At 39.7% G+C, this 23,638-nt stretch overlaps 2 protein-coding genes and 1 non-coding gene across 6 annotated transcripts; 1 reads left to right on the top strand and 2 right to left on the bottom strand.

Annotated features, from left to right (window-relative positions):
- The first annotated feature begins 4,400 nt into the window (after positions 1–4,400).
- LOC112569719 lies at positions 4,401–4,519 on the top strand. Its single transcript, XR_003100526.1, has one exon. It is a non-coding gene; the product is annotated as a 5S ribosomal RNA (ribosomal RNA).
- A 227-nt stretch (positions 4,520–4,746) lies between these two features.
- Positions 4,747–11,318, bottom strand: LOC112568186. 2 transcript variants are annotated; one of them, XM_025245351.1, is made up of 4 exons: positions 11,110–11,318; positions 7,936–8,035; positions 7,332–7,442; positions 4,747–6,596 (listed from the first exon to the last, which is right to left on the bottom strand). In XM_025245351.1, the coding sequence occupies exons 2-4, from the start codon at positions 8,006–8,008 to the stop codon at positions 5,959–5,961; spliced, it is 822 nt and encodes a 273-aa protein (XP_025101136.1). In that variant the 5' UTR covers positions 8,009–8,035; positions 11,110–11,318; the 3' UTR covers positions 4,747–5,958. The 2 variants fall into 2 exon arrangements, with proteins under 2 accessions (XP_025101136.1, XP_025101135.1); XM_025245350.1 differs by having other exon boundaries at positions 7,936–8,177; positions 11,110–11,317.
- Positions 11,319–13,740: 2,422 nt separating this feature from the next.
- On the bottom strand, positions 13,741–20,618 carry LOC112568183. 3 transcript variants are annotated; one of them, XM_025245345.1, is made up of 11 exons: positions 20,483–20,618; positions 19,906–19,996; positions 18,799–19,131; positions 18,435–18,574; positions 18,035–18,227; positions 17,239–17,544; positions 16,380–16,652; positions 15,023–15,352; positions 14,751–14,915; positions 14,327–14,437; positions 13,741–14,184 (listed from the first exon to the last, which is right to left on the bottom strand). In XM_025245345.1, the coding sequence occupies exons 2-11, from the start codon at positions 19,955–19,957 to the stop codon at positions 14,054–14,056; spliced, it is 2,034 nt and encodes a 677-aa protein (XP_025101130.1). In that variant the 5' UTR covers positions 19,958–19,996; positions 20,483–20,618; the 3' UTR covers positions 13,741–14,053. The 3 variants fall into 3 exon arrangements, with proteins under 3 accessions (XP_025101130.1, XP_025101131.1, XP_025101132.1); XM_025245346.1 differs by having other exon boundaries at positions 14,751–14,906; XM_025245347.1 differs by lacking the exon at positions 16,380–16,652.
- Between the last annotated feature and the right edge of the window lie 3,020 nt (positions 20,619–23,638).

The raw sequence follows: 23,638 nt of genomic DNA, 5'->3' as shown, positions 1-23,638 counted from the left end.
AACACAACAGAGCACAGGGTTATGTAGACTTTATCATGTAATGTAATGTCATTATAATGTGCACATTACACATATATAATTATTACACGGTTACCGTAAGACACTGTTAAAATGTACACGTGTGCACACAGAAGACTAACTTGTTCAGACTTACCACAAACAGAACACACTGTTATCAGGTGTGTGTCAAAGACTTGTGTACGTGTACATGTGATGTCCACTGTAATCTGTTATTCAGAGAAGTGGGTCACGTTTCATGTCTCCTTGTAACTCCACCTCTGGCTTTTCTCTCTTCTTTGATTATTCTCCTCACTTCTGTCTTTTTATTTTGCCACGTGTGTATGTTCATCCATCATTGTAATTCGATCCTTCTCGCTTTCTGTCTGTCACAATATTTCATCTTTCTACTTTTTTTTTCTATCTTTCTCTTACTTTTTACTCCTCTTTCTCTCTTTCCCAGTGTCCAGAGTTATTGTTTGTTACTGTGAGGCACCATAATACGACCACCTTGATGTTGTTACTGTCAGCGACCAAACTGTTCTAGAATATTCTGAAAAATTTAGTCACCAGTCCGTGTGTTTATTATGTAGGTATGATACATCTCAGTAGCTCAGCGTCGCAGCAGCCGTCTACAGAAACGCCATCTAGTGGTCAACAAATGAAGGAAAGTCACACATATAAAACAGACTCCTCCACGATATTCCATACATGTGATTGTACAAGAGCTATCTGACGATAGATAATGAGAAGATGCACTAGCGACCGAAGAAGAAACTCATCGGTTAGAGTTGTCTTTCGTAACTTGATGTTAAAGACCAACCTGAACGGTTTGCGTTGTTTGCAGATATCAGTACATACAGGCGATATAAAACTAGCCTGTAAATATCTGCTGTTTCTACTGTTTTGTCCAGCTTCGTGTCATGTCAGACATCGGCCTGCCATCTGACAGCCAGAATAAGGCAGTTTTGTTACACAACATCAACTTTAAAATGTTTCTGTCGTAATGAGACTCACCCATAATGTTCTCAGATGTTTGTGTCAATCGTTGTACTGAGAAACCTTAATTATAACACGTGTGCAGCTCTGTATGGATGCTTCATTTAACTTGTGTGTTTGTTTGTGTGACTTTCTGTGTGACTGCTTGTCTGTCTTTTTATACCTCTTTGAATCATTCTGGCTGTGTACCCATCAGCGTCACATGTTTGTAGAGGAAGATGTAGGCTGTTACAATGAGAAGGAATGATGACCATGTGACCAATACAACGAATGCACACCTTGTCACACATCAGTCATCAGGTGTCTTATTGTACAGGTTGTAGAAATTTTTTTTTTTTTTTGAAAACTCTATGTAAAGTGTGAAGAGTTTGTGACGAGTTCAGGAAAGATAAGAAGAGAAAACGGGAAAGAAAGCGAGGGATATCACAGAGAGAGAGAGAATACACAGGTATTGTCAGGTGTGTATGTTTCTTTTGCTGGCGCAGGCTTTTTCAACATTTAAGTGTACACAAAATATAGAAACAAGTTTTTTTTGTAAATTCCATAAAATTTAATTATGCATGTGATATCTTTACTACAGGTGTGATAATTAATTTTTTTTTTGGGGGGGGGGGAAGTAACAGTGAGTCGTCTTGTAGTTATGTCCTTTAGTAAAATGAGTAAATAAGTACCATAAATATGTCTGAAGAGTGTATGACGACTTAACAAAAGATGGGAAGAGAAAAATGGGAAAGAGAGCGGGTGAAATCAGAGAGACAGAGAGAGAGAGAGAGAATACAGGTATTGTAAGGTGTCTATGTTCCTTTTGCTAGCGCGTAGGCTTTTTCAACTTTTGAGTGTAGACAAAATATAAAAACAAAGTTTTTTTGTTAATTCCCTAAAATTGATGATGCATGTGATATGTTAACTACAGGTGTGATAATTTATATAATTTTTTTAAAAGGGAGTAACAGTGAGTTCGTCGTCAAGTTGTGTCCTGTAGTAAAAAGAGTAAATAAATACCAACAATATTGCTGGCAATTTTAATTCCATTTATAGCAATATCAATTTACTCTTGGCAATAATTATATTTTTTATGTTAAAAGTCTGCTTATCTTAAAGATCTAGCTAAGTGTAAACTTTCAGTTAAATACAAGGAAAACTTTGACCCAGAAGACGTGTATCAAAATTTTCTATAATGCAATTAAAGACTTGTGTTGTTGTCATCAGTTAAAAAAATAAACAACAGTATTTGATACAATCAGTCTCTGTGCTTTTGTGTAATTTAGAGGAAACTATCGGTTATCTTTAGGTACAATCAATATGTTAATTTCATGATTTAAAATTAACACTTGTTTACTTATAAATCGTCTTGATATATCCATGCAAAATAAGATGTGAAATAAACTTAGCAACATCATAAACTTGCGAGACCAGTCATCTGCACTGAGGTGACGTCACGAGTGTCACGTGTGGTGTACAGTAGACTGAGGGTGTAAGCAGTGAGAGTACAGGAGACAAGGCGATGTTACACTGGTTGTACTTTCATCTCGCTGAAGGTGAAGCTCCTCCAGTCATTGTGGGTGTGATACCAGTTGAGGCCGTCAGCACCCGAGGCCCCGTCAGCCTTGTATCGGCCGTTGAGGTTAGAGTAGCCACATTTGTTGTACCACCAGGCGCCGTGATACACAGAGGCACAGTTGGCAGAGTTCTTGTCATTGTCTCTGTCATACGTTGTAAAACTCTGGTTGTTGTGATACTCTAAGCTGTCACCTGTAAACAAACACACTCAGTTATCTCTGAACACACAAAGCTGTGTATATATTATCACTATGAAAGAAAAATTGAGGCCCTACGCTTCACTCGGGCAATTAGGAACAAGAAGAATGACACGAAATGAATAAAAAATATTTTCTTATGGAATGTATTTTCTTGTATAGTTTATCATAACAGATAAGAAACCACCGATGGTTTTTGTTCAATTTCAGATGTGGTCTTCATCAGATTCAGATGAAGAAGAAATTCGTGCCAGCAACGAATAACGCAGCAATAGTAACAATAGTAAAAACAGGTTAATATTTATAATGTACTTGAATGCTTTACATTACAAACAATAGATAAATGTGGAATTACAAAAATTTGTTTTCACACGTGTATACAGATAGAACCAGTGACCTGTTGTAGCAAGTTACACACAATATTTGGTAAAAAAAATATTATATATATATTTATGGAACAATAAAGGAGACTTTACAAATTATGTGACAAAACTGTTTGCACGCAGTTACAATATATTAGTGCAGGGCTACCTTCCTATTGCCCAGGAAGCATTATTGCCTTGTTTTTTCCTCCCTCCTTCCTTCCGAAGAATACTTTTCTGAGTGTCAGCTGGCGAAACTCATTTCCTAGCAACGGTCACAGCTTGTGTGAGGGGCGGGGTCACGTGGTGCATGTTGGGCAAGTCGAGGTTTGTGTGCTTTTGTCTTGTTATTGTCTTACAGACAACACTAGGGCCACACTTGTCTACAGCACGTGACTAATCTGTGCACACACACACACAGATACAATATACACACACACACACACGACCTCCCCTTCGTAGATGGACATCTGTGGTTTGATGAGTGAGTGAGTGAGTGAGTGAGACTCGCCCCACGTGCTTCTTGCGAACAAAAAGAGTATTTTCTACAGCATGGCCAAGGATGCTGACCTTTTGTGAGATGGTGAAGTATGTAAAATTTGTGTAACTTGATTAAAGACCCTAAGCTGACTTGACATGTCTAAGGTGATGAATGTATAAAAGTATCAAGAATGTTGTGCTGGGTGCGAACTGTTGTTACTCAAATAGCCGAGCACTGTTTCAAGTTTAGAAAACGCTTTGTTTACTCACTCATTTTGCTCAAAATAAAAACCTGTAGTTGTAGGGCTAGTCTCGTGGCACAAACAACTTGTGACACAAACTTCACACAGTCTTCTTGCCATGACACATCGTCTTCGGACAACATGACCTCGGTGTATCTACCTTAGTGATCACATGTTTCCTGTCTGCTTGTGGGGAGCATCCATAGGCCAGAGCTGTGCTAAGGTGGTTGTCGTTGGCGTGGGACTTGATGGGAGTTGCGTCGGCGGTTCCTAGGTACCCGGGATGCTGTCTCCATTTAGCGGACTGGTGTTGCAGGGGTGGAGCAGGTGTCTGGTGTTGGTCGTACTGGCTCACCTTGCTGGCTCTAAAGGCTGTCTCGTGCAGTTTATGCTCGTGAAATTATGTAGGCCCACGTTGTCTCTATGCAAGGACAAGGTAGTCTACAATTTGTTTTATAGTTTACTAAACAAACAGCCCTCGCCTACGGCCATACCACGTTGTCTCTATGCAAGGACAAGGTAGTCTACAAATTGTTTTATAGTTTTCTAATCATTCAGCTCTCGCCTACGGCCATACCACGTTGAACACACCGGTTCTCGTCCGATCACCGAAGTTAAGCAACGTCGGGCCCGGTGAGTACTTGGATGGGTGACCGCCTGGGAACACCGGGTGCTGTAGGCAAATATTTTTATTTATTTCATATTTTTTCTCTTTTATTTTTGGGCTGATTTTCTTCTTTCTTAAAAAAAATCCGTTGTTCTGCTGCTGCGTTGTCGCGCATCACCCCCAGCGTCACCAGAAGCACGCTCGCGACCACTCGCACAGCCGGCACGAACACGCACCCAGTCGCTCAGCCTGGACTTACCTGTCCAACCTTAGAAAACGAAGACCACAACAAAGACGAAAAGAACGATACAAATAAGAAGTTTAATCCAAAAGTAAAAACAAACAAAACAAAACGAGAATACACCTAAACGAGTACACGCAAAAGAAACGGGGACTACCTCACACAAAGAAAAGATCAAAGAGAAGTTAAACATCAGCGCACACCCCGGCACAGTACAGTACGTAAGAGTAGTTGCCCCTGAGTCTTTAATACTTCGCAAACATCAGGAACAGGAGGCGCTCTCTCATTCTCTCTCTCTCATTCTCTCTCTCTCATTCTCTCTCTCATTCTCTTTCTCTGATTGGTGTTGACTGCAGGTAATGTTGTGAATGGTGCACCAACGTGACGTAGTACAGTTAGCGGCGCTCGTTAATCGCAAGTGCGAATCGTAGCGGATAATTAATTCACTGATTGGGGATTGGAGGCTGACATTTACAGGTTAGTTTTTTATCACCTATGTCTACTGATATCTGATAAAAACGCTCACAGTCCAGACTGGTCTTTAAGTATACAGGACATGAAAGCAATCGCAGTAGAATAGAAAAGGAATTGTTTCACCGACGAAAAGAGAAAACAGTGAGAGAAGTGGCGGGAAATTATCATGTACTTTAATGATTCCATTAGCATTTTTCCTAAACAAATTTTCAGACAAACGGATCATCTTACAACAATATAATACAATACAAGTCACAAAGGTCATCCACATTAGATTATTTCAATAATTAAAAGGTCATTTAAATCACGAAAACGGAGAAAAATCCACAAAATGTTTCTTTGAAGGTAAAAGGAGTCAGCAAAATGTAGAAAGAAAAGCTGGTAATGTATAGACTAGTATATGAACTTAAGTAGATGATGGCTTCCTCTCATTCACCCGAGGTAAAACTTGGAAACTTCTTGTCCTTTAAATTCTAAATCCAAAGTGTGATATGTTTTAAAGATAATTGGAGAGAAGTCATACAGGTTTGATATTTTTAACCTTATATGTTAACAACACTCTAACATTGACTGTAGCACACAGTCAAAACACGGATACTCTTGGAAACAATGTTCCTCACCATTTTAATTATGTTTTATATTTTGAAAAAAGTGTCGTTTGATTGTTAGAATGCATATAAACATTTTTCACCGTTAACTTTGCAACAGCTTGAAGAAAGATGTTCACAGTCATTTCACACATCCTTTTCACAAAAAGGTTCCCCGAACGGAATCGAACTGCCACAAACTTCTTGAAAACTCATTGTGAACTTTTCGCTATTCGAGATCTCTTGACACTCAAGTTTCTGGGGATGTCGTACACAACCCCTGACCTGGAACTCTTCCTTTGATCATCGGAGGGTGTGCTGGACTTCCTGCCCGCCCCCTTGTCCCTGGTCCACACTAACGTGTTGCCATATGCAATCCTCTTGAAGGCGATTTTCGGAACATCATAGATAGCCTCGCTTTCAGACTGGCGCTTGTCCACTGTGCTCCCATGTCTGTCTACAGTTTGTTCTGAAACCTGTCTATTAAAAGCGCTCCCAGCGCCATGTCTGTCTACAGTTTGTTCCGAGAGTTGTCTACCAAAAGCGCCACCGCCGCCATGTTTTTTGCGAGGCACCACGGGACTTTCCACTTCATCCTCTGCAGGCTGCAGACATTCGCTCGGTCTCTGGGAAATGTTGTCTGCAGTGGGCGCCAAGGCGACGGATGTGGGTGCCTTGTTGACATGACGACCTGGGTTTCGGCTGCGTCTGTTGTCGTTGTCGGCGTTGCTGTCGTTGACGGCCAATATATCGTTGTCGGTGTCCTCCACCGACAGGAAAAATGTTGACGAGGCTGTGCAAAGGTCCGGGTACTCCACTACACTAACCTCATGGACTGATTCGCGTCGTCCTGAAATAGTTTCAAAATATTTTAAAATAGTAAACATTAATATTTATGTTAATAAGTGGTTGTTTCTTAACGTACGTCTGATGATCATTGTACTTTACATCATGCGATTTGTTTTACTAACAAAACTACACAGAAAATGTATTTAAAAATACTCAAGTAAATCTGACAGTCAGTCTGTCTTTTCACTAATTTAATGCTCGTTAAAATTGTAGACTGGTTCAAAACTGACCACTTGGCCGAAACTAGCATGGTCAAAATAAACTTATGTAACAAATGAAGGTGAAAACAAACAAACAAACAAACAAACAAACAAACAAACAAACAAACGCAACAGCTCGTAAAGATTCAACGGATGGACAAACAAACGAACTAAAGGATGAATGCACGCAAGCTAAACACACAGACTCTTTCTCTCCGTCGTTCGTTCTGTCTCATTCGCTCCCTCTCTCCCTCTCTTACACACACTTTTCCTGTAATACCAAAATCGTAACAAAATATACTATTCGTATTCGTATAACCCCCCCTCTCTCTCTCTCTCATACACAGACACGCGCTCACCCACGAACGTGAACATAACATAGACACGTACTAGACATACTTCGGCACATTAATACAATGACCCACTCACAAAGGCCCACATAAACATGTATACAAGCACTCGCACGTGCAAAGATTCACGAATACTCACATCCACAAACGCGCGCAGATATATATATATATAACACACATACGTACGTTTACACAGCACGACGATGATAATGATGATAGATGTGACAAAGACGAGAGCAGCTACACCGCCAGCGATTGTCGCTATATTCCAAAAAGTCCAGAAACTGGGCACTGAGGCTGTAGAGTCCACAAAATAAATATTAATAAACAAATAGACACACAAACAGACAGAAACGTGGATGGACAGATTGAACAACCAACGCACATCTAGCCACCCAAATAATCAGGCAGACATGCAAAAATGCAAACAAAACAAAGAAGAACCATAACACAGAAAAAAAACTCAAAAAAAATAGAGACATACAGGAAAAAGTTAACCAGATATTTGTGTATGTACTCATATAAACACGCTCTCGTACGGACAAGCATGGACACTGCCAATAGAATAATTTTAACCAGAAAACTCATATTTAATTCGCTTTAGTAAGACTTTCGTTGAATCTGATATTTAACATCTGTCAGTCAACTAGGAAATTAAAGTGTGAATATAAAAACACACTTTTATAATATTTCTCCCGACATGTTTACAACACAAAGAAAGAAAATGTAATGATGTGTATATACTGCTTATTTGAGGGTTTAAGAACCACTGATGGCTCAAACTACTCACCAGTCGTTTTGACACGTGGTGTGGTCACAGGGATGTCAGACGACGCATACACGGGCTCACTGTTCATGTTCATGTTGGTGCTGTTTGCTTCCAACAGGCTCTGTGTTCATAGAAAGTTCAAGATCAGACTCAGGCACGCCAGAAATATTCTCACTTCACTTGGGTTCTCAAACATCTGGAAGGAGGACATGGAGAGCCTCAGCACTGGCTGTCAATCATCAAACCATTCCTCACCAACAGTCCTGAAAATCAGTGTCTTGCTTTCAATGAATCCAAATCCTGGCGGCAGTTTTTACCCCATCATAAAATTTGTTAATTTATTAAACATGGATCATAGATGAAGAAGAGATTTTCCAAAAGCATTTGTCACTCAGTCTTTTGATTTTTGGCAAACTTGTATCATCCAAGTTATCAAAATAATCTGAATACTAGTCAGCGACTCTATAAATGATGTCATCATCACTCATACATTTATTATCTTTCCCTGCTTCCAATTTTGATAAAACAAATTTTCAAACAATTCCAAAGAAGAGTCGATTTCGAGCGATGATGCTGATGCAACAACAAAGCTGCTAGTACAGTCTCTTATATCGTTTCTAGTGTAAACAATATTTAACCGGGTGTTTGTCTTTCTTTCTGTCTGACTTTCTTGTTTCTGCCCCCTTTTTTTCTGTTGCTTTCTTTCTTCTGTTCATTCATTCTGTCTCTCCACTTAAACGTAGGGGGGGAAAATCTACTCAAATGAATGTAACATGCTTGACAGCACACAAGGAGGAAATATTTTTATTTATTTTGAAAATGAAAGCAATGTAGACAGAAATATTGATGTTGAATGTAAGGTGCCGTTGTGGTCACCTACAGCATCGATGTATGGAAGACGCATTGTGTCATAAAACCTGGAAAGAATGTGTGCTAGCAAGAGGGTCAAGGTTCAGCATTCAAAACAGTTGTATTGTTCGCCCTCTTGCGATAAAAAAAGACCTATTATCAAGTGAAAACATAGAATTTGATTAATATTTCCTCGTATAGACATAAACTGGAATAAGCAGGTCTGTAATCCAACAGATTTAAATTCTGTGCACATTCAGGCTTCCTTTTAAGCATTTACATTGACGGGATAATAATGTGAGCCATCTTTGTTTCATCTACACGCCTGTTGTTTCTCTCTCTCTCTCTCTTTCTCTCTTTCTCTCTCTCTCTCTCTCAGTGATGTGTACAACACGGTCAAACGTGTGAAACCGTTTCACATACACTTGTGCTGCTTCCTTGAAAAGAATGCTTACAAGCAACACAAGCATCTGTTCCTTGAATGGCATGTTCACAGTTATAGAAACTTTCTTAAAAGCATGAACTTCCGCCTTCCTTATTTCTTCTTCATCTCTCTCTCTCTTTTAACACCCTCTCCGCTCTGAATGAGCAAGCGAACGACCGGATGAATTTAATGAATAAACATATACATTGATGGATTCACTTAACAAATAAACTACTTATCAGCAATAATAATAATAATAATAATAATAATAATAATAATAATAATAATAATAATAATAATAATAATAATAATAATAATAGATTTCCATAGTGGGTTTTTCCTACACGGAGACAAGAGACAAGATACAAGGAGCAGTAGGTAATGATTCCGTATGACAGTGCAATGTAACCTTTGTTATATTATGTTGCTGCACTTTTTAGAGTTCATACACTTTCATTTGTGTCTGTCTAACAGGAGGAAGCAGGAAGTCAGACAACAGACTAGCGCCATCTATTTCCGGTACAACCAGGCTAACATATCAGGCTGGGTCTATATCGCAGTATTTTTACATTTCACGTACGCCCAGGCTTTCCTGTCAAGCTAGTTTTCAACAGCACTGTTGCCCAGGCTAAAAAAAATTAATCTTCTTACAATTCTCTAAATTTCGTCTGTTTCTGCTGCTATTTTATGCCTCATCGTATCATCGTAATGACTCTTTATCAACACAGGTTACATCGCTATTTTCACTCTCTTCTTGTAAATATTCTTCCGCATACTTTCTGGTCAAGTTGTTGCCTCATCGTGAAATTCGTCTATTTATTTTACGTACAATAATTTATCGTCTGCTTTTTTTTTCTCTGCTTATATATCTGACTATGATATATAAACTAGACTTTAATTGGTGAGCAGCTGTCGGACTTTGGCCATTGTCCACCTTCAGACAGCAGTGCTAGTATAAATGTGTTGTTGGGTTTCAGTTAGTACGTGTGCTTGACTACCTAGACTATGGGGTATAGTATAGGTTGAGACAGCAGGAAGTGGCATGTTGTAGCTGATGCCGTGTTAGTATTCAATAATAAAATCATAATGCTTTTCTCATGGAAAATGACTTTAAATAACATGAATTTCACACACTTGAGCAAAACAACTGCTAACTAGCTCGAGCAGAATACTTCTAGTCAGACTGCCAAGATGGCGCATGATGATATCAACACTTTTATAAAACTGAAACCACTCGACACTTACACTCGTGAGTGCTACATAGATTAGCGAGTGTCTCAAAAAAAAAAAACAAAAAAAAAAACCGAGGGAGATCGAAAAATATAAGCCAAAGCAAGATGCAAAGTTTCCAGCCAAAATAAAAATAAAAAAATAAGCTACAAGACAAAAGGACATGCAAAAAAGGAAGAAAAAGCAGACTGGTGAAGAGTGATAAGGTACTAGTTGTGAAAGTCGACAAAGAGGGAAAGAGAGATAGGAGGGGGAAGAAGTAAAATATTGATGACTAAAGGAAACGAATCAAGAAGACTACACATGGAAAGAAAATTGTATTTGACATCGAGTCGGTGACTAAAGGACAGTCCTGTGATCCGATGAAACACGATTAGAGAAAAATAATAGGATTTCAAGAAAGGATTCTACACAGTCATTCAAGTCACTGCCATAAAACTGTCTTCATGTCACTGTCTTCATGTCACTGCCATAAAACTGTCTTCATGTCACTGCCATAAAACTGTCTTCATGTCACTGCCATAAAACTGTCTTCATGTCACTGTCTTCATGTCACTGCCGTCGTACAGTCTTCATGCCACAGCCATCATTCTTTTATCCTTCCTCATGAGATGCTACAACGAATCACTCATGCAAATTTATTTTGAATGTAATGTAGATTTTTTTTAAAAGAAAAAAAAAAGATTTCAAACCTTTTCTTAAGTCCATTCAAACTTCCTTCGTCATTCGGACTACTTGACCATCGCTGTCCATCGCAAGAAGCTTTGCATGGCGGTGAGCCTGTGAAGCCCACCAGAAGTGCATCGTGCTGTGTGTGTTGAACATGTCGCTTGCACTCCAATAAGCATCCTCGTTCAATACAATTTTGATTATTCTTAAAGAGTGGACACGCCAAAGAGTTAACAAACGGCAAGAAAAATTGTTTCTTCCTGGTCCTTAAAAACAATGACATACTGAGCACATGGTTAATAATAATAACGCGTGTTTCATGAGGAAGAGAGATGGTTTTCACAGCATTGTGCTGTATTTACCACAGGAACAGAGGACAACACACACACACATGCAGACAAACAGTTGCGTATATCCATCCATTTATTTGTTCGTTGCACTCATCAAGAAAGTCAGACAAAAAAGAAAGACATATATAAAAAGACAAAAGAAGACAGAGACAGACAACCGATGGTACCTATGTAAGGATGGAAATGAGGGTCTGGTGACTAGTTCACCTGTAGTGTGGTGACAGGTTTGAAGGTTTCCTCATACACACTTGAGTGCGCACCTACGTCTGTGGATGTGACAAACGGTTTCCTGGATTCTCATTGGGTGTGCTAATTAATACCCTAATTACTGGTCTCTCGATGATGGTGTAAGTGTTGTTCCCTAGCATGAAACAAGAAGGAAAACATATTTCCTTTTATGATTCCCCTTTCCGTTCCTTTATCTTCCTGATCTCCATCCGTTTTACCCACAAAATTTACCCTCTGCCTCTCTAGCCCTTCTTCTTGGTTCTCCTTCCGCGCAATTCTCAAGGCTAGACCCCTTGATTAAAAGAATTATATCTTAGACCCATAAACCTTGAGTTTTCGGCATCACATAAGTCAGAATACGGACATATTGGCACCGACCTCTTCAGTTTTGGAATCAAGGTGGGGCAAGAACTCAAGCATGAAGAAAGCTAGACGAAAGGCAGAACTTTCTTGCTAAGTAACGGAAGTACTTAACAGATTGGTCGATCCTACTGACCAGAGGGGATCGAGGCTCGGGTGCGATCCATTGTTCACAGGGGATTATGGTGTGGGACGAGTGTAGCATTAATGAACTGGGTGATAATGATTTATATTTGTTTATGTTTTGCATCGGTTTACGTTAGAGGGCGGTGTGGAGTTATGTGCCGTTAGTGATCTGCCTTTGATGAACCGAGGGATAGGGATATAGTTTAGTCAGGTTTTAATCACCGCATGAAATTCTGTGGCCTCGTGGCAGTACAGCTCTCTGCATCAGTGGGAAACCTTCAGGATTTAGTTTACGTCCCTGTTCCGGTTACTGGGAGATTTGGTATTCCCAGTGACTGGGAAAATTCAGCATTATCTCCCTTTTCCAGTGACTGGGAGATTCAGTATTACCTCCCTTTTTCAGTCCCTCCCCTGTTTCTTTTTCCCCCTTGTTTCCTCCTTTTTCGTGTTCTTCGTATGGCTTCTTTTCGCTGTTACCAACTTCACTGTTTGTGTCGACTTATTCTGGATAAGAGCTAAATATAGACCTACATTTATTCTCAAAGGGACAGGGAGCATTTATCTGACCAGTGGGGTGGGGGTTCGAATATCACCTGCGAGAGGAATGAAGGTAACTAATGGCTTAGTACTAACACCTACTATTCCACTGTTCGGAATAAATATTTTATGTTTACGAAGTGGGTCAAATTAAGCTAAATTTTAATTTAATAACGACAGCAATTGTTTTTTCAAAAGAGTCTTTGTATCACCATTGTGACTGTTGTTAAACATCTGCTGAATTACTTATCGATGTGAAAGAAAAGAAAAGAAAGATAATAAAGCAACTAAACGCTGGGTTTTGTATGAAAGAAATGAAAAGATAATTGGTAGGTCTGTCTTTTGTTCAGATGTGTGACTCTATTATATATACTGTATGGGCGCGCGTGACAATGTTGAGGACACGATCGTAGGTAAACTAACGGTCTGACGCATACCGCTGTTTGTACACGTGTATACATATGCATAGGTGTGACTCTAGTTGTTACTTATTATATTCGTTGTCAAGTTTGTCTCATCAAGCTGTAATCACTCACCACATACACTCACATGCATACTTTAAAATTACTTCCCCTTCTTCTCCAGCCTGCTCAGATTATTATCTCCCTTCTCTTTTCTCCTTCGTCTGCATCTCCTGCTTCCAGCCTTCCTTCTTTAATCTCTCATCTACCCCAACAACTCCTTTCCTCCATCTTCTCCAATTCTAAAGTCATTCAATTAATCAATTGATCAATCAGTCTCAGTGCTTAAAGCAGTACTGAAGTCGTAATGAGAGCTGCTACTCACGTCACGTGAACAAGTTTTCTATTTTTATCCTGTTCTCAACTCCTTACACTTGAAAATTTGTTTACAAAATAGGTGATAGAGTTGGGAACCCTTGTTCTTTGCACATACTCATGCCTTTCAGCACTTCCCTCCTTCCTTCCTTCCTTCCTACCTTCCTTCCTTCCTTTTTTTCACAAACAGAGAAATGTAGAATAAAATAGTTCAGTTTGCTGGCAGTAGCGCCTTTTGTTTCAGCCTCCCTCAGCAACAGATACCAAAAAGACTGTAAACCAATCACATTTTATTTTTTTACATTATATTTTGCTTCTTTATGAACATTTATATCACACACACTATATATGTATATACACTGTTATATATAACCGCTAGAGACAAACTATTTATCATTCTCGTTATCCTCTCGTTATCTCGTTATTTCTTTCTTATGCCGAACCCCTGGAATGCTACATGAGTAGATTTTTCAGTGTGTTGATGTGTCTCTAGCCAGCTGCTTGTTGATACTTTAACAGGTCAGGAATTTTTGTGATTCATGACCTCGACTATGTCCCCATTACAAACGATGGCAGCCTCAGTCTGGGTTCTAAGCACATGAAATGTACTCTCCGTCATCATCATCCAGAACTCGCCTGGCCGGCCTACCGTTTAGTGAGTTATTGGTGTAGTTGTTGTAGCCATCAGTCACTTCATACACATCCTCCACACTGCAAGACCCTGCAAAAGTAAAAGATCGTCAAAGTAAAAGATTGCTTGTTTCTTCACTCTGCTACTCGTTTTGTTTTTCTGTTTTCTATATTATCTTCAACTGAGATAAGTTCTAGGAGAGAAACAGAACTTACTTTTTTCTATTTCTCACCTTGCTTTGCACACTGAGTGTTTGATCTCAAATTTGTGACGAAACCCTCGTCAGCCTCAGCTCTCGTGTTTCTGTTTCTACGAGGACCGCTGAAGATGTCCCTGTCTCTCTCTGTTAAGGAGGTAAATAGTGTGAGTATAATGCCAAGATTATAAAAAACGAGACTAGACGAAGCTAAATATTTGCTAAAAGCTTGCTGACATTGATAGACTAAAACTGTAAACATGTGATATGCCAAAAAAAATTGGACAAGGTTTGTACTAACTACACAAACTGTAAGTATGGCCCATACCTAGCATAACGTGCTTGAAGTCGATGTCAATGAAGGTAGCAGAGAGGTTCCATTGATACAATAAAAAAATCTTCTTGGACTGAATAAGGCTTACTCAACGACCGGAAGTGGGGTCAGATGTACAAGACTTACGTATCCTGCAGCATTGAGTAAAGGGGTCCAGCACACGACGGACGACGAGTACCGCTGCTACCATGGCAACGACAGCTAAACACACGGCGATGGTAACACCGATGCCGACGCCCAGTCCTTTCAAATAATGTTCTGTTGTGTCTCTGCTTTCATCGTCTGCAATGACTGTTAAAGGACTAGTGGGATGCAAAATGTCAACTAAGACATTGAAACATCTTTGTCAAACATCAACAACCAAACTGTTAGATCATCTAACTCGGGTAAAAACTCACCGTTTACAATATTCACTGAATGCTCGACATGGCCAAGCTCATTCACTAGGGTAACCTTGTAGATAGCTGAGGCCTTCAGCGGGAGACTGATGTTGCTGATGTCCATCGTGCAGGAGGACAGATATGGGCGAATGTTCGTATGACTGCAGGTGACGTTCAGGTCTGATCCAGTCTTGTCTGCGATGAACCTCACGGTTTTGAGGTCAAGAACGGTTATATCATGGAGGCGTGGTGGAGGGTAAGCGATGACGTCAAATGTGTGCTGCACCCTCTGCCCTGAAAACTTGATTAAAGAGGGATGGTCGGTGTTGCCAGGTAGCCGAGGAGCACCTGTTGAAAGACAGACAGAACATCAGATCATCAAATAAATTCACGTCTTCAGTCGCTCCGACTGCTTTTCACAAGCTTGTAGCGTCCTTATTCCATTCTTTGAAGGCACGATACACAGCCAAAGATGAAAGCTTAGCTCTTCAAGCTGCATGTCACACACAAAAAATGGAGAGATTAAGGTTTTCTTTTCGCGAACACATTTATTTTGTAATGATAAAATTTACCCATAAACAAAAAAGAAAAGTTTGAATCAGATAAAGAAAATCATATATCAGAAACTTCTATTTATAGTGCGCACCGAAGCTATTTTATAGAATACAGGAGAAAAACATTCACTCCAGAAAATCCAGGATGACGGATTTAAAAAATAAAAGAAGATTGTCCCAATAGGTTTTTGTGGGTCTTTTTGGGAAGCCTTTGAAAATCCAATCTTTTGTCCGATCCTCCCCAATTAGGTATAGATATTCTTTTCGACTACAGAATCATCGCAGGCTTTATTGTGTTTGTTGTTTTTATTTTTCATTTTTCATGTTTATTCTGTCTATTTTAAGATGTAGAGGAGGCTTAAAATAAAAAAATACTGCACCTCAGAAAATTTTGAAAATGTGATAGTTTGCGAGGGCATCCAATAAAGAGAAACAAAATAAAAACTGACTAAATTAGGGATGGGAGAAAGAGATAGTGGGAGATCTTTGTAACAATTGAAACCACCGGCCCTCCTTTTCTTCTAATAGTCAGCGGCCTCTCTCGGACTGCTCCCTTCTCTGACCTGCTTGACCGTGAGGTGACAGTCCCTCCGGCTAGCTTGTCTATATGACAACGGACGTGTATAGATGGACTGCTGTCTGTCTGCCAAGATCAACTCATGCGAAGTTCTCCGCTGTTAGTCTCGGCGAGCCTAAACAAAGAATGTGACTAGACCGAAAGCTTTGTAGTAGCATGCCTCGTTTTAGTAGTTAACTGGAAAAAATCGTCTGCCGGCAGTCCACTAATATAAGTTGGTGATATGACCATGTGACAGACTCACAGTAAACCCCTAAGAAGGCTTCAGAGGTGACGGAACCAGCCTCCACTTCATTTGCAGCTGCGCAGTAATATGTTCCGGTGTCTTGGCAAGACACTCTAGGGATAGTCAGGACTGCCGACCGTGAGCCGTTTGTCAGAACCGTTGTGTCGTTTCTCAGACGTACTTGAGGTAAAGGTCTGCCCTCAGACTCGCAACGGATAGTCAGGGTATCAAACTCTTTAACCGAGTATGTTCCAGAACTTTGTACATTAAAAGTCGGTTTAGACGGAGGAACTGAAACGAAATCACATTGCATCAGGTTGTATTTCATTAGTTGATGGTAGAAATGCGTGCAAATGAAAGTGTAATACTCCTTATTTTATCAACAAAAGGTTTTCGCCACTATAATTATTGAAATTTAGTTATGCTAAAACATGAAAAAAATGAATGAACGATAAATGCAATAAAAAATATTTTCATAAGCCCCATCTGATAATTTTTCGTTAACATGACCAGGAAAAAGATTGTTTCTAGGAAAAGTATTCAATCATTATGATCTCCCCCTCTCTGAGCCTCCGTCCCAGATTACTGTTTTCTGTGCTATCACACATCACGCGCAGCACCAATTATCAAAGTTTTATAATATTATATTATTTATCACAAATAAAATTTTATAATATTAGATTATTCAGCACAAATTATCATATTAATTTATTTGGGAACAAATCATCATCATATTAAATTATTCGGCACAAATTAGCAATATTTAGTATAAATTAATATTTCACAATATGAAATTATTCGGTTGGAAACAATGTTTCCTGTTATTCTTTTAGAAATGACTAGAGTACAGAGTACAGAAACATATTGCACCCCTTACATCCCACTTGCACCGTGTAGGTGTCGCCTGGTACGACGTTCGCCCACATGACGTCACAGTGGAAGGAGGTTAACATGTGGTCCTCGCTGGTGACGTTGTAAGGCGCCATCAGCAGAGTAGCCCCATCATCTCGACTTGTGTGAAGAACATCAGACTTCGAACCTTCATGGTTACCGCTGACTTTGGATAGTTTCAAAACGCCTCTGGGAAGACCGAGGGAGGTCGAGGAACAGGAGCAGGTCAGAGGTTGTCCCTCCCGCAGGTAACCCTTTGGAGAACAGGTGATGCGAGGTGCGGCGGGGGGCTCTGTAAGTGAAGTAAAACTGATTTTCTAATAATTTTTTTCTTATTGTTGATGATGATCATTTTGATAGTTTCCCTGTCTGTGTGATTCTTGCATCGGTCAAAAGCTTGCTACAGGGAGGGTTTCTTTGTAGATCTTTGTCTTAGGTTTTACATTTATATTCTTTTATATCAGCCTGTTCTGTATCCAGTACGCATGTCCTCTGTGTGTGTCTACGCACACTTACTGATCTGTTCTGCCTGCCAATCAGGCAATAATGTCTTTTACAGACCGACTGAAGTGATCAACATCTTTTAATAAACGCACAGAAAAATGGGTTCCGTGAACAAATGAGGAAAGCAAACAACAAAACACTCAACCTATAAAACAAACTGTGGCGGACCAGACGACAGCAGCTTACCAACTCTGGTAACCCAATGGACAGCAAACCACGAAGAGAGGTAGAAGCACTGCAGCTTTAGTTATGAACAAGTCGACAACAACCTGACTTACGAACTATGGGCGAGCCCCTGAAGACAGCCTGTGTGTCGACTTGTCCTGGCGTGATGACGACGCCAAACGTGTACACGCCAGCCTCCGCTGGAAATGCCATGGATACGGCACAGGACCCAGACACCTTGCGGCTACCGTCAGCCAGTGGCTTCGTCACCATGGAAACGTTTATCAACTGCTTTCTCAAAGAGGACTGGAAAAAAGTCATCATCATCATCATCATCATCATCATCATCATCATCATCATCATCATCGTCGTCGTCGTCGTCGTCGCTGTTCCCCTAGTCAGCGCCGACTTTTATTTTCCTTTTCTTAGAGTATGTAATGGATTCTTTCATCCCATAAAGCCAAAGATTGTAAATTAATCAAAGATCCGAAGTAGTCAGCCTGCTGCTCATACCTCTTTATTCAGGCTGTACCACTGGCAGTCATACTTGTGTCTTGAAGACATCATCATCGTGACGTTACACGCTCCCCTCAGGAACAAGTTTGTGACGTCGACCACGAACTGCGCTTCACAGCTCACGCCCTCGGCAGGGTCTCAACAGACAATCAGGAGCAGTGCTCAGTAACCAGCCAATCGTGGAACAGAGTGGAACACTTATAACTTAGACTCAGCGGTTGATGGAACTTTGTGAACGAGTACCATACAGCAACAAATAACATCACCAACCTTACTAAAGGCAGTAGTCAATCAATTAAAGGTGTACTACAGAGCAAAAGGCATTTTAGAATTTAGGAGCAGTGTAACATAGACCACTCACAAACAACATCGAAGTCACACTTGACCAGTTCTCCAGGCGTTGCGCAGGAAACAAAGCCAGGCTCCAAGCTTCCAGTGGCGTTGATCTTCAAAGTGCTGCTGGCTTGAGACACCCTGTGGGGAACGATCTGTGGCTTTAACAGTGCCGACCCGCAAGAATTGTCTCCCGACGATGAAAACCCTCGGCACTCGCCAGCCAAATGTCCAGTGGTGTCTTTACCCATGCTGTATCTCCAAGTGACGACAGCATTGTCCTTAACCTCCGAACACGTGATGGTGTTCACACTCCCGAGGGTCAGATCAAAACCGTTGTGGCACGGCTGTAAAGTCAAACCTGGGAAAAAAAATGAAACTTACAAAGTGGCTTGATGTCTGTCTTTCTTCATTTGAGAGGTCATTGAATTTCAGGTTTTAAACTTTAGGGGAGTGGTTTTTTTTTTTTTGCTAATTAATTATGACAGTAAATTTCAAAATTCTAGAATGTTCATACGAACATTAATCATTTTAATGAATTTAACGATTTTAAAATGTTCCTGCAAACCTACTTTCGTGATAAATGATGTTTTTAACTTCTCCCAAATCGAAGGTGAAAGATTTTGCACTGGGGTAAGCCTTTAAGTAGGAGAAATGTTATTCGTTGATTCAGCCATATCAAAATAAACATTTTAGCACTTTATCTATTGTCTATGTGTACTATAGGATATATTAGTGTCAAACTTTTCTAACCGGAATGTTATGCTTGCCCGCTGCTTTAATATTCTGGTAATACTTGTTAGATTTATCATAGGCACTTGACATAAAATGTGTCATTAGTTCAATCTTCATTCTACCAGCGTTTTCCAGCTGTCAAATCCTCAGTTTTCCAAAGACAGCAGAAGAATTAATTTAACAGGTCCTTGTCTGTCTTGATTTTTGTTATTAACTTTAAGAGTTCGAATGAAGCAAGAAAGGAATCAGACAAAATGGAAGACGGAAAGAAGGCTAAATGAGGAGAACAGGAAACAAAAAAAAAAAATGGATAAAAATCAAGAAGAAAAAAATTATAAAACTACTGAGAGTATCTGTTTCATATTCCGTTCCTTGAGTTCTGAAAAATTGTCTTACTTACCGTGTGTCAGCATCCAGAATGCAGACAGGACAAAACATATCCTGCAGTCCATCACAAGCAGCTCTCTCCCTCTCTCCTCCAAAGTGTGTTACTACAGAGGGAATATTTTGTTTACCGACACTAGTAACTGTGGTTTGCTAGTGCAAATAAAACATACTTTGTTTTCCTTCTTATTTAAAACCTTTCTTTCTATTTTCGGTTTCTCTCTCTCTCAGCGCCAATAATTGCGGCTCTCACTCCCATCCTCGCTTTCTCTCCTTTTGTTATTTTTGTTTGTGTTTCTTTCTTTTTTTATATTTCTAACTTCTAAATCCATTTCTTTTAGTTTGCAAAGGAGTGGAGTTAAATAGAAATAAAGCTCAGCTTAGCACAAGCCATTCAAACTACACAAGAGCAGATACATTTTTCTGTAGACCTGTTGTTGTCCTTTCTCAAATATATGCTCATATACAATGCACATGTTGCATAACATTATTTTAACATTGCTAAGTTTTAACAATCGGTGTTAAAAGCAATGATCGCAAGAAATTAATTATCACATTTCAACAACAAGTATGAACAACAAGGATGAACTTACCTCACTGAAATATCTTCAGTCGATGAAATTAATACAAACTAATTATAAAACAGACGACGAAACAGACGTTGAATCGAAATGTGATGCGATAAGGAAATGAAAGAAAGTTTTAACTGCACATCGTGACGGATGCTCAGTGAAGTATGGGCTGCAGCTGCAGCAAGTGAGGGTCAAAGTTCAAAGTACTTTCAGTTTCCGGCGAACAGGGCCTCGCCTCGTATGTCATAATTATTATTCCTTTTTATTTTACCATCAAATCCTGTATGAATTTGTTTTAAGGAGTTTACTTGACACCAAGCTTTAAGGCTTCTGATGGGGCAATACTCTAGACACCACAATCATCCTCAAAAAGAATTATCTCATTGAGAGTTTTGAAAATAACTAAACACTTATCCATTACCATGTTTATTTATTTCATGCATCTGCTTACTTTAATTTATTTAATTATTTATTTTATACATCTGCTAACTACTACAGAATCAAGTAAATGTGTGTGATGAACTACAAAAAACGCATTCAAACAAAATTTTATCGCTCAAATTGTATGAAATATATAAGGAGCTATTTTACCAAGTGTAACAAACTATATAAAAATTTACCATCTCTGAATTCCTGTTCTTATATCTACTCATGACCCTCCCTTGCCACTAGTTACCTGACCTTCACATTAACAAGCTTTAACAAGGAAGTCTTGTCTGAAACTAATTGGAGTAATTGTGTCTGTACAAGCTGATGTACATCAAGACCAATTCCTGTTTTTATATCTACCAATTACCCTCCCTTACCACTAGTTACCTGACCTTCAAATCAACAAGCTTTAACAAGTAGTCCTTTGTCTGAAACTAATTGGAGTAATTGTGTCTGTACAACTCAAGACCACATATTGTGAAATGGTTCTCAGCCTTGAATGTCTAATGAGGTGCAAATATTTATTATTGTTAAGTTCAGTGTAAGATCCCATTATCTCAAACCTGGGTGAATATTACCCTGTCAGCTCTCGAGGTACACGCTCACAATCAATACAATACATAAACATGTGACATAATGTTAATACACAAATAGTTGGCATATGCTCTCAGATCCTCAAGGATGGATGACTTGTATTCCGAGCTACAATCAGGACATCTGTGTTGTTGACTTCTTTCTCTCCATGATAATTTTTTAAGCGTGGATTTCGAGAGCGGAAGAAGGTACATATGATAAATGTGATTTAAGTAGTATTTTGCACTATAAGCTTTACCCAATCATAAGAAAAGAAAACATTTCCCCCACTGAACCTTTAAATGTTCATGCGTCCTTCAACACCAGGAAATATTCCAGACGATAAGCATTCATTCTCCATTCTTTCTCCGTCCAAGTCAGTATTTCTAGCCATTGTTTAGTGCGATCAACTTTCGTCAACAGGAAATCTTTAAAAGATTTTTATTCTCAGACTTTCACTCTCTCTTCCTTCCTTCTCTTTCTCGTTATGTCTGTGCGTGCGCGCGCGTATGTGTGAGTGTTTGTGCGCGCATGTGTGCATTTGTGTTTGCAAGTCTGCGACTTCTTTCAAAAAAGGAGAAGGTGTACTTCAGAGAAACATCCTTAGGAAACAATTCTTTTAGGATAAATCCTAAATCCATTTCATCTTACGTGTAGCCAATCTCGTGAGGAAAAGAAACCTTAGATGTTTGCTTTGATCTCAGCAAAGAACGAGATGAATTCAAAATTCCTGCCTGCTGACCTCAGCTCGGTTGTTTATATTGTCCATTTGAGGCCTTACACCAGACCGACTAATTTCCATGCTTTGCTAATAATTACAAAGCATATGTATTTAATGAAACGTATGTACATATAAGAAGTCATGGTCTAATAGCAAGCAAGAAATTATGGTGTAATGTATGGCTCTTATATTTTTGTTTTCATTTCAGTTTGTGTGTTTTGTGCAAGCAGAGAATAAACATTGTGCTTTCGAATGTTAGTGTGAGAGATGAAAGACACTTTAACATTTATTTTTGTCAATGTTAATAACACACTGTAACATTCTGCCTTTCCGTTGCCAATGACCATGATTTTACACTGGTCAATGCTGGTCCTTCTTTAGTCACAGACATCTAGAATGTTCGTGATACAGTCGGAGCATATACTTGGATAATGGTGGCATTGAGTCCTACTGGATGTGGATGTGCAGGTGTGATGGCTCTGACCACTTCCCTGTGTATGAGGAAGCCATGCTTGTGTCTGGTATACTTCCCTGTACCAGAGTGTATGGCCCTCCTCAGCTGCTGTCCCCTCAAATCCTCGCCATCTGACCTCCATTGTCCCACAATGTCCCACCTGTACCGTGGGGCATACTGGATTGATAAGCGGAGAGGTCGACAGCTGAAACAGAGAAGTTGAAAAGTAGAAGAGACTTCATTAAGATTCAGAAATTATTTTCTTTTTTTTTAGAAACAAATCCCATCAGTGTCCCTTCCTTCTTAGAGTGGTGTGCTGGATGTAAATTGTAAAGACGGTCCTTCAGAGAAAAGTACAGTATCAGGAAGCTGAAGAAGAGAAGACAGAAGAAGAAATAGGAGATAGCTTCAATGGCTGGACTAGTCTGACTCTCGACGCACTCGTGAGGTCAAGAAAGTGGGAAAGATGGCGACAGTTGGTTGTCAAATCGTCAGGTCCTCCTGTGGCTAATCATGGCCGAGGAACTGATGACTGATGACTGATTTATTGATGACTAAGCGGACAGTCAGTAGCAGATGGGGACGATAATGACAAAACTTGTACTTTATTTATCACAGACCGATGTAGTAGGTAATTAAGAATCGAACTAGTTTATGGTGCTTTTGTAACTTATGCAATTGACTGAGGTATTTAAGACCCTAGCATGACCCTGCAGAATTAGGTCATGATCCTAAGACATAGAATTTGCAAAGAGCTAGCAACCACTCCCCTTAACCTTCCATCTTCACAAGGAGTATAAAACGGAAACTTGGCACTCTCCAGATGATTGGGTCTACAGCCTTAACTAGTCTTAAAGAAACTTCAAGTTGAAGCTCAAAACCAAACACCACTCCCCCAGCCCCCAAATTGGGTTTGGCTTGAAAAAACTGCAAGACCTAAGCGTTGCTGAGATGTTCAAGGTTCATGTAGGAGGCAAATTAGTTACATAAACAACTCAGC

The sequence above is a fragment of the Pomacea canaliculata genome, linkage group LG7 (genome assembly GCF_003073045.1).
Source record: "Pomacea canaliculata isolate SZHN2017 linkage group LG7, ASM307304v1, whole genome shotgun sequence".
NCBI classification, from domain to species: domain Eukaryota; kingdom Metazoa; phylum Mollusca; class Gastropoda; order Architaenioglossa; family Ampullariidae; genus Pomacea; species Pomacea canaliculata.
The sequence above is the reverse complement of the archived record's forward strand: the minus strand, read 5'-3'. Positions and strand labels throughout refer to the sequence as shown.

Excerpts from the sequence above, each read along its gene's own strand:
- LOC112568186 (XM_025245351.1), bottom strand. The coding sequence starts at position 8,008 with ATGAACATGAACAGTGAGCCCGTGTATGCGTCGTCTGACATCCCTGTG. Across the intron at positions 7,443-7,935 it reads ACCACGTGTCAAAACGACTG|CCTCAGTGCCCAGTTTCTGG; the intron begins GTGAGTAGTTTG and ends TGGACTCTACAG. Across the intron at positions 6,597-7,331 it reads CATCGTCGTGCTGTGTAAAC|GACGACGCGAATCAGTCCAT; the intron begins GTACGTATGTGT and ends AAACTATTTCAG.
- LOC112568183 (XM_025245345.1), bottom strand. The coding sequence starts at position 19,957 with ATGGACTGCAGGATATGTTTTGTCCTGTCTGCATTCTGGATGCTGACA. Across the intron at positions 17,545-18,034 it reads CAGGGGCTCGCCCATAGTTC|AGCCCCCCGCCGCACCTCGC; the intron begins GTAAGTCAGGTT and ends CTTCACTTACAG. Across the intron at positions 14,185-14,326 it reads CACTCAGTGTGCAAAGCAAG|GGTCTTGCAGTGTGGAGGAT; the intron begins GTGAGAAATAGA and ends TTACTTTTGCAG.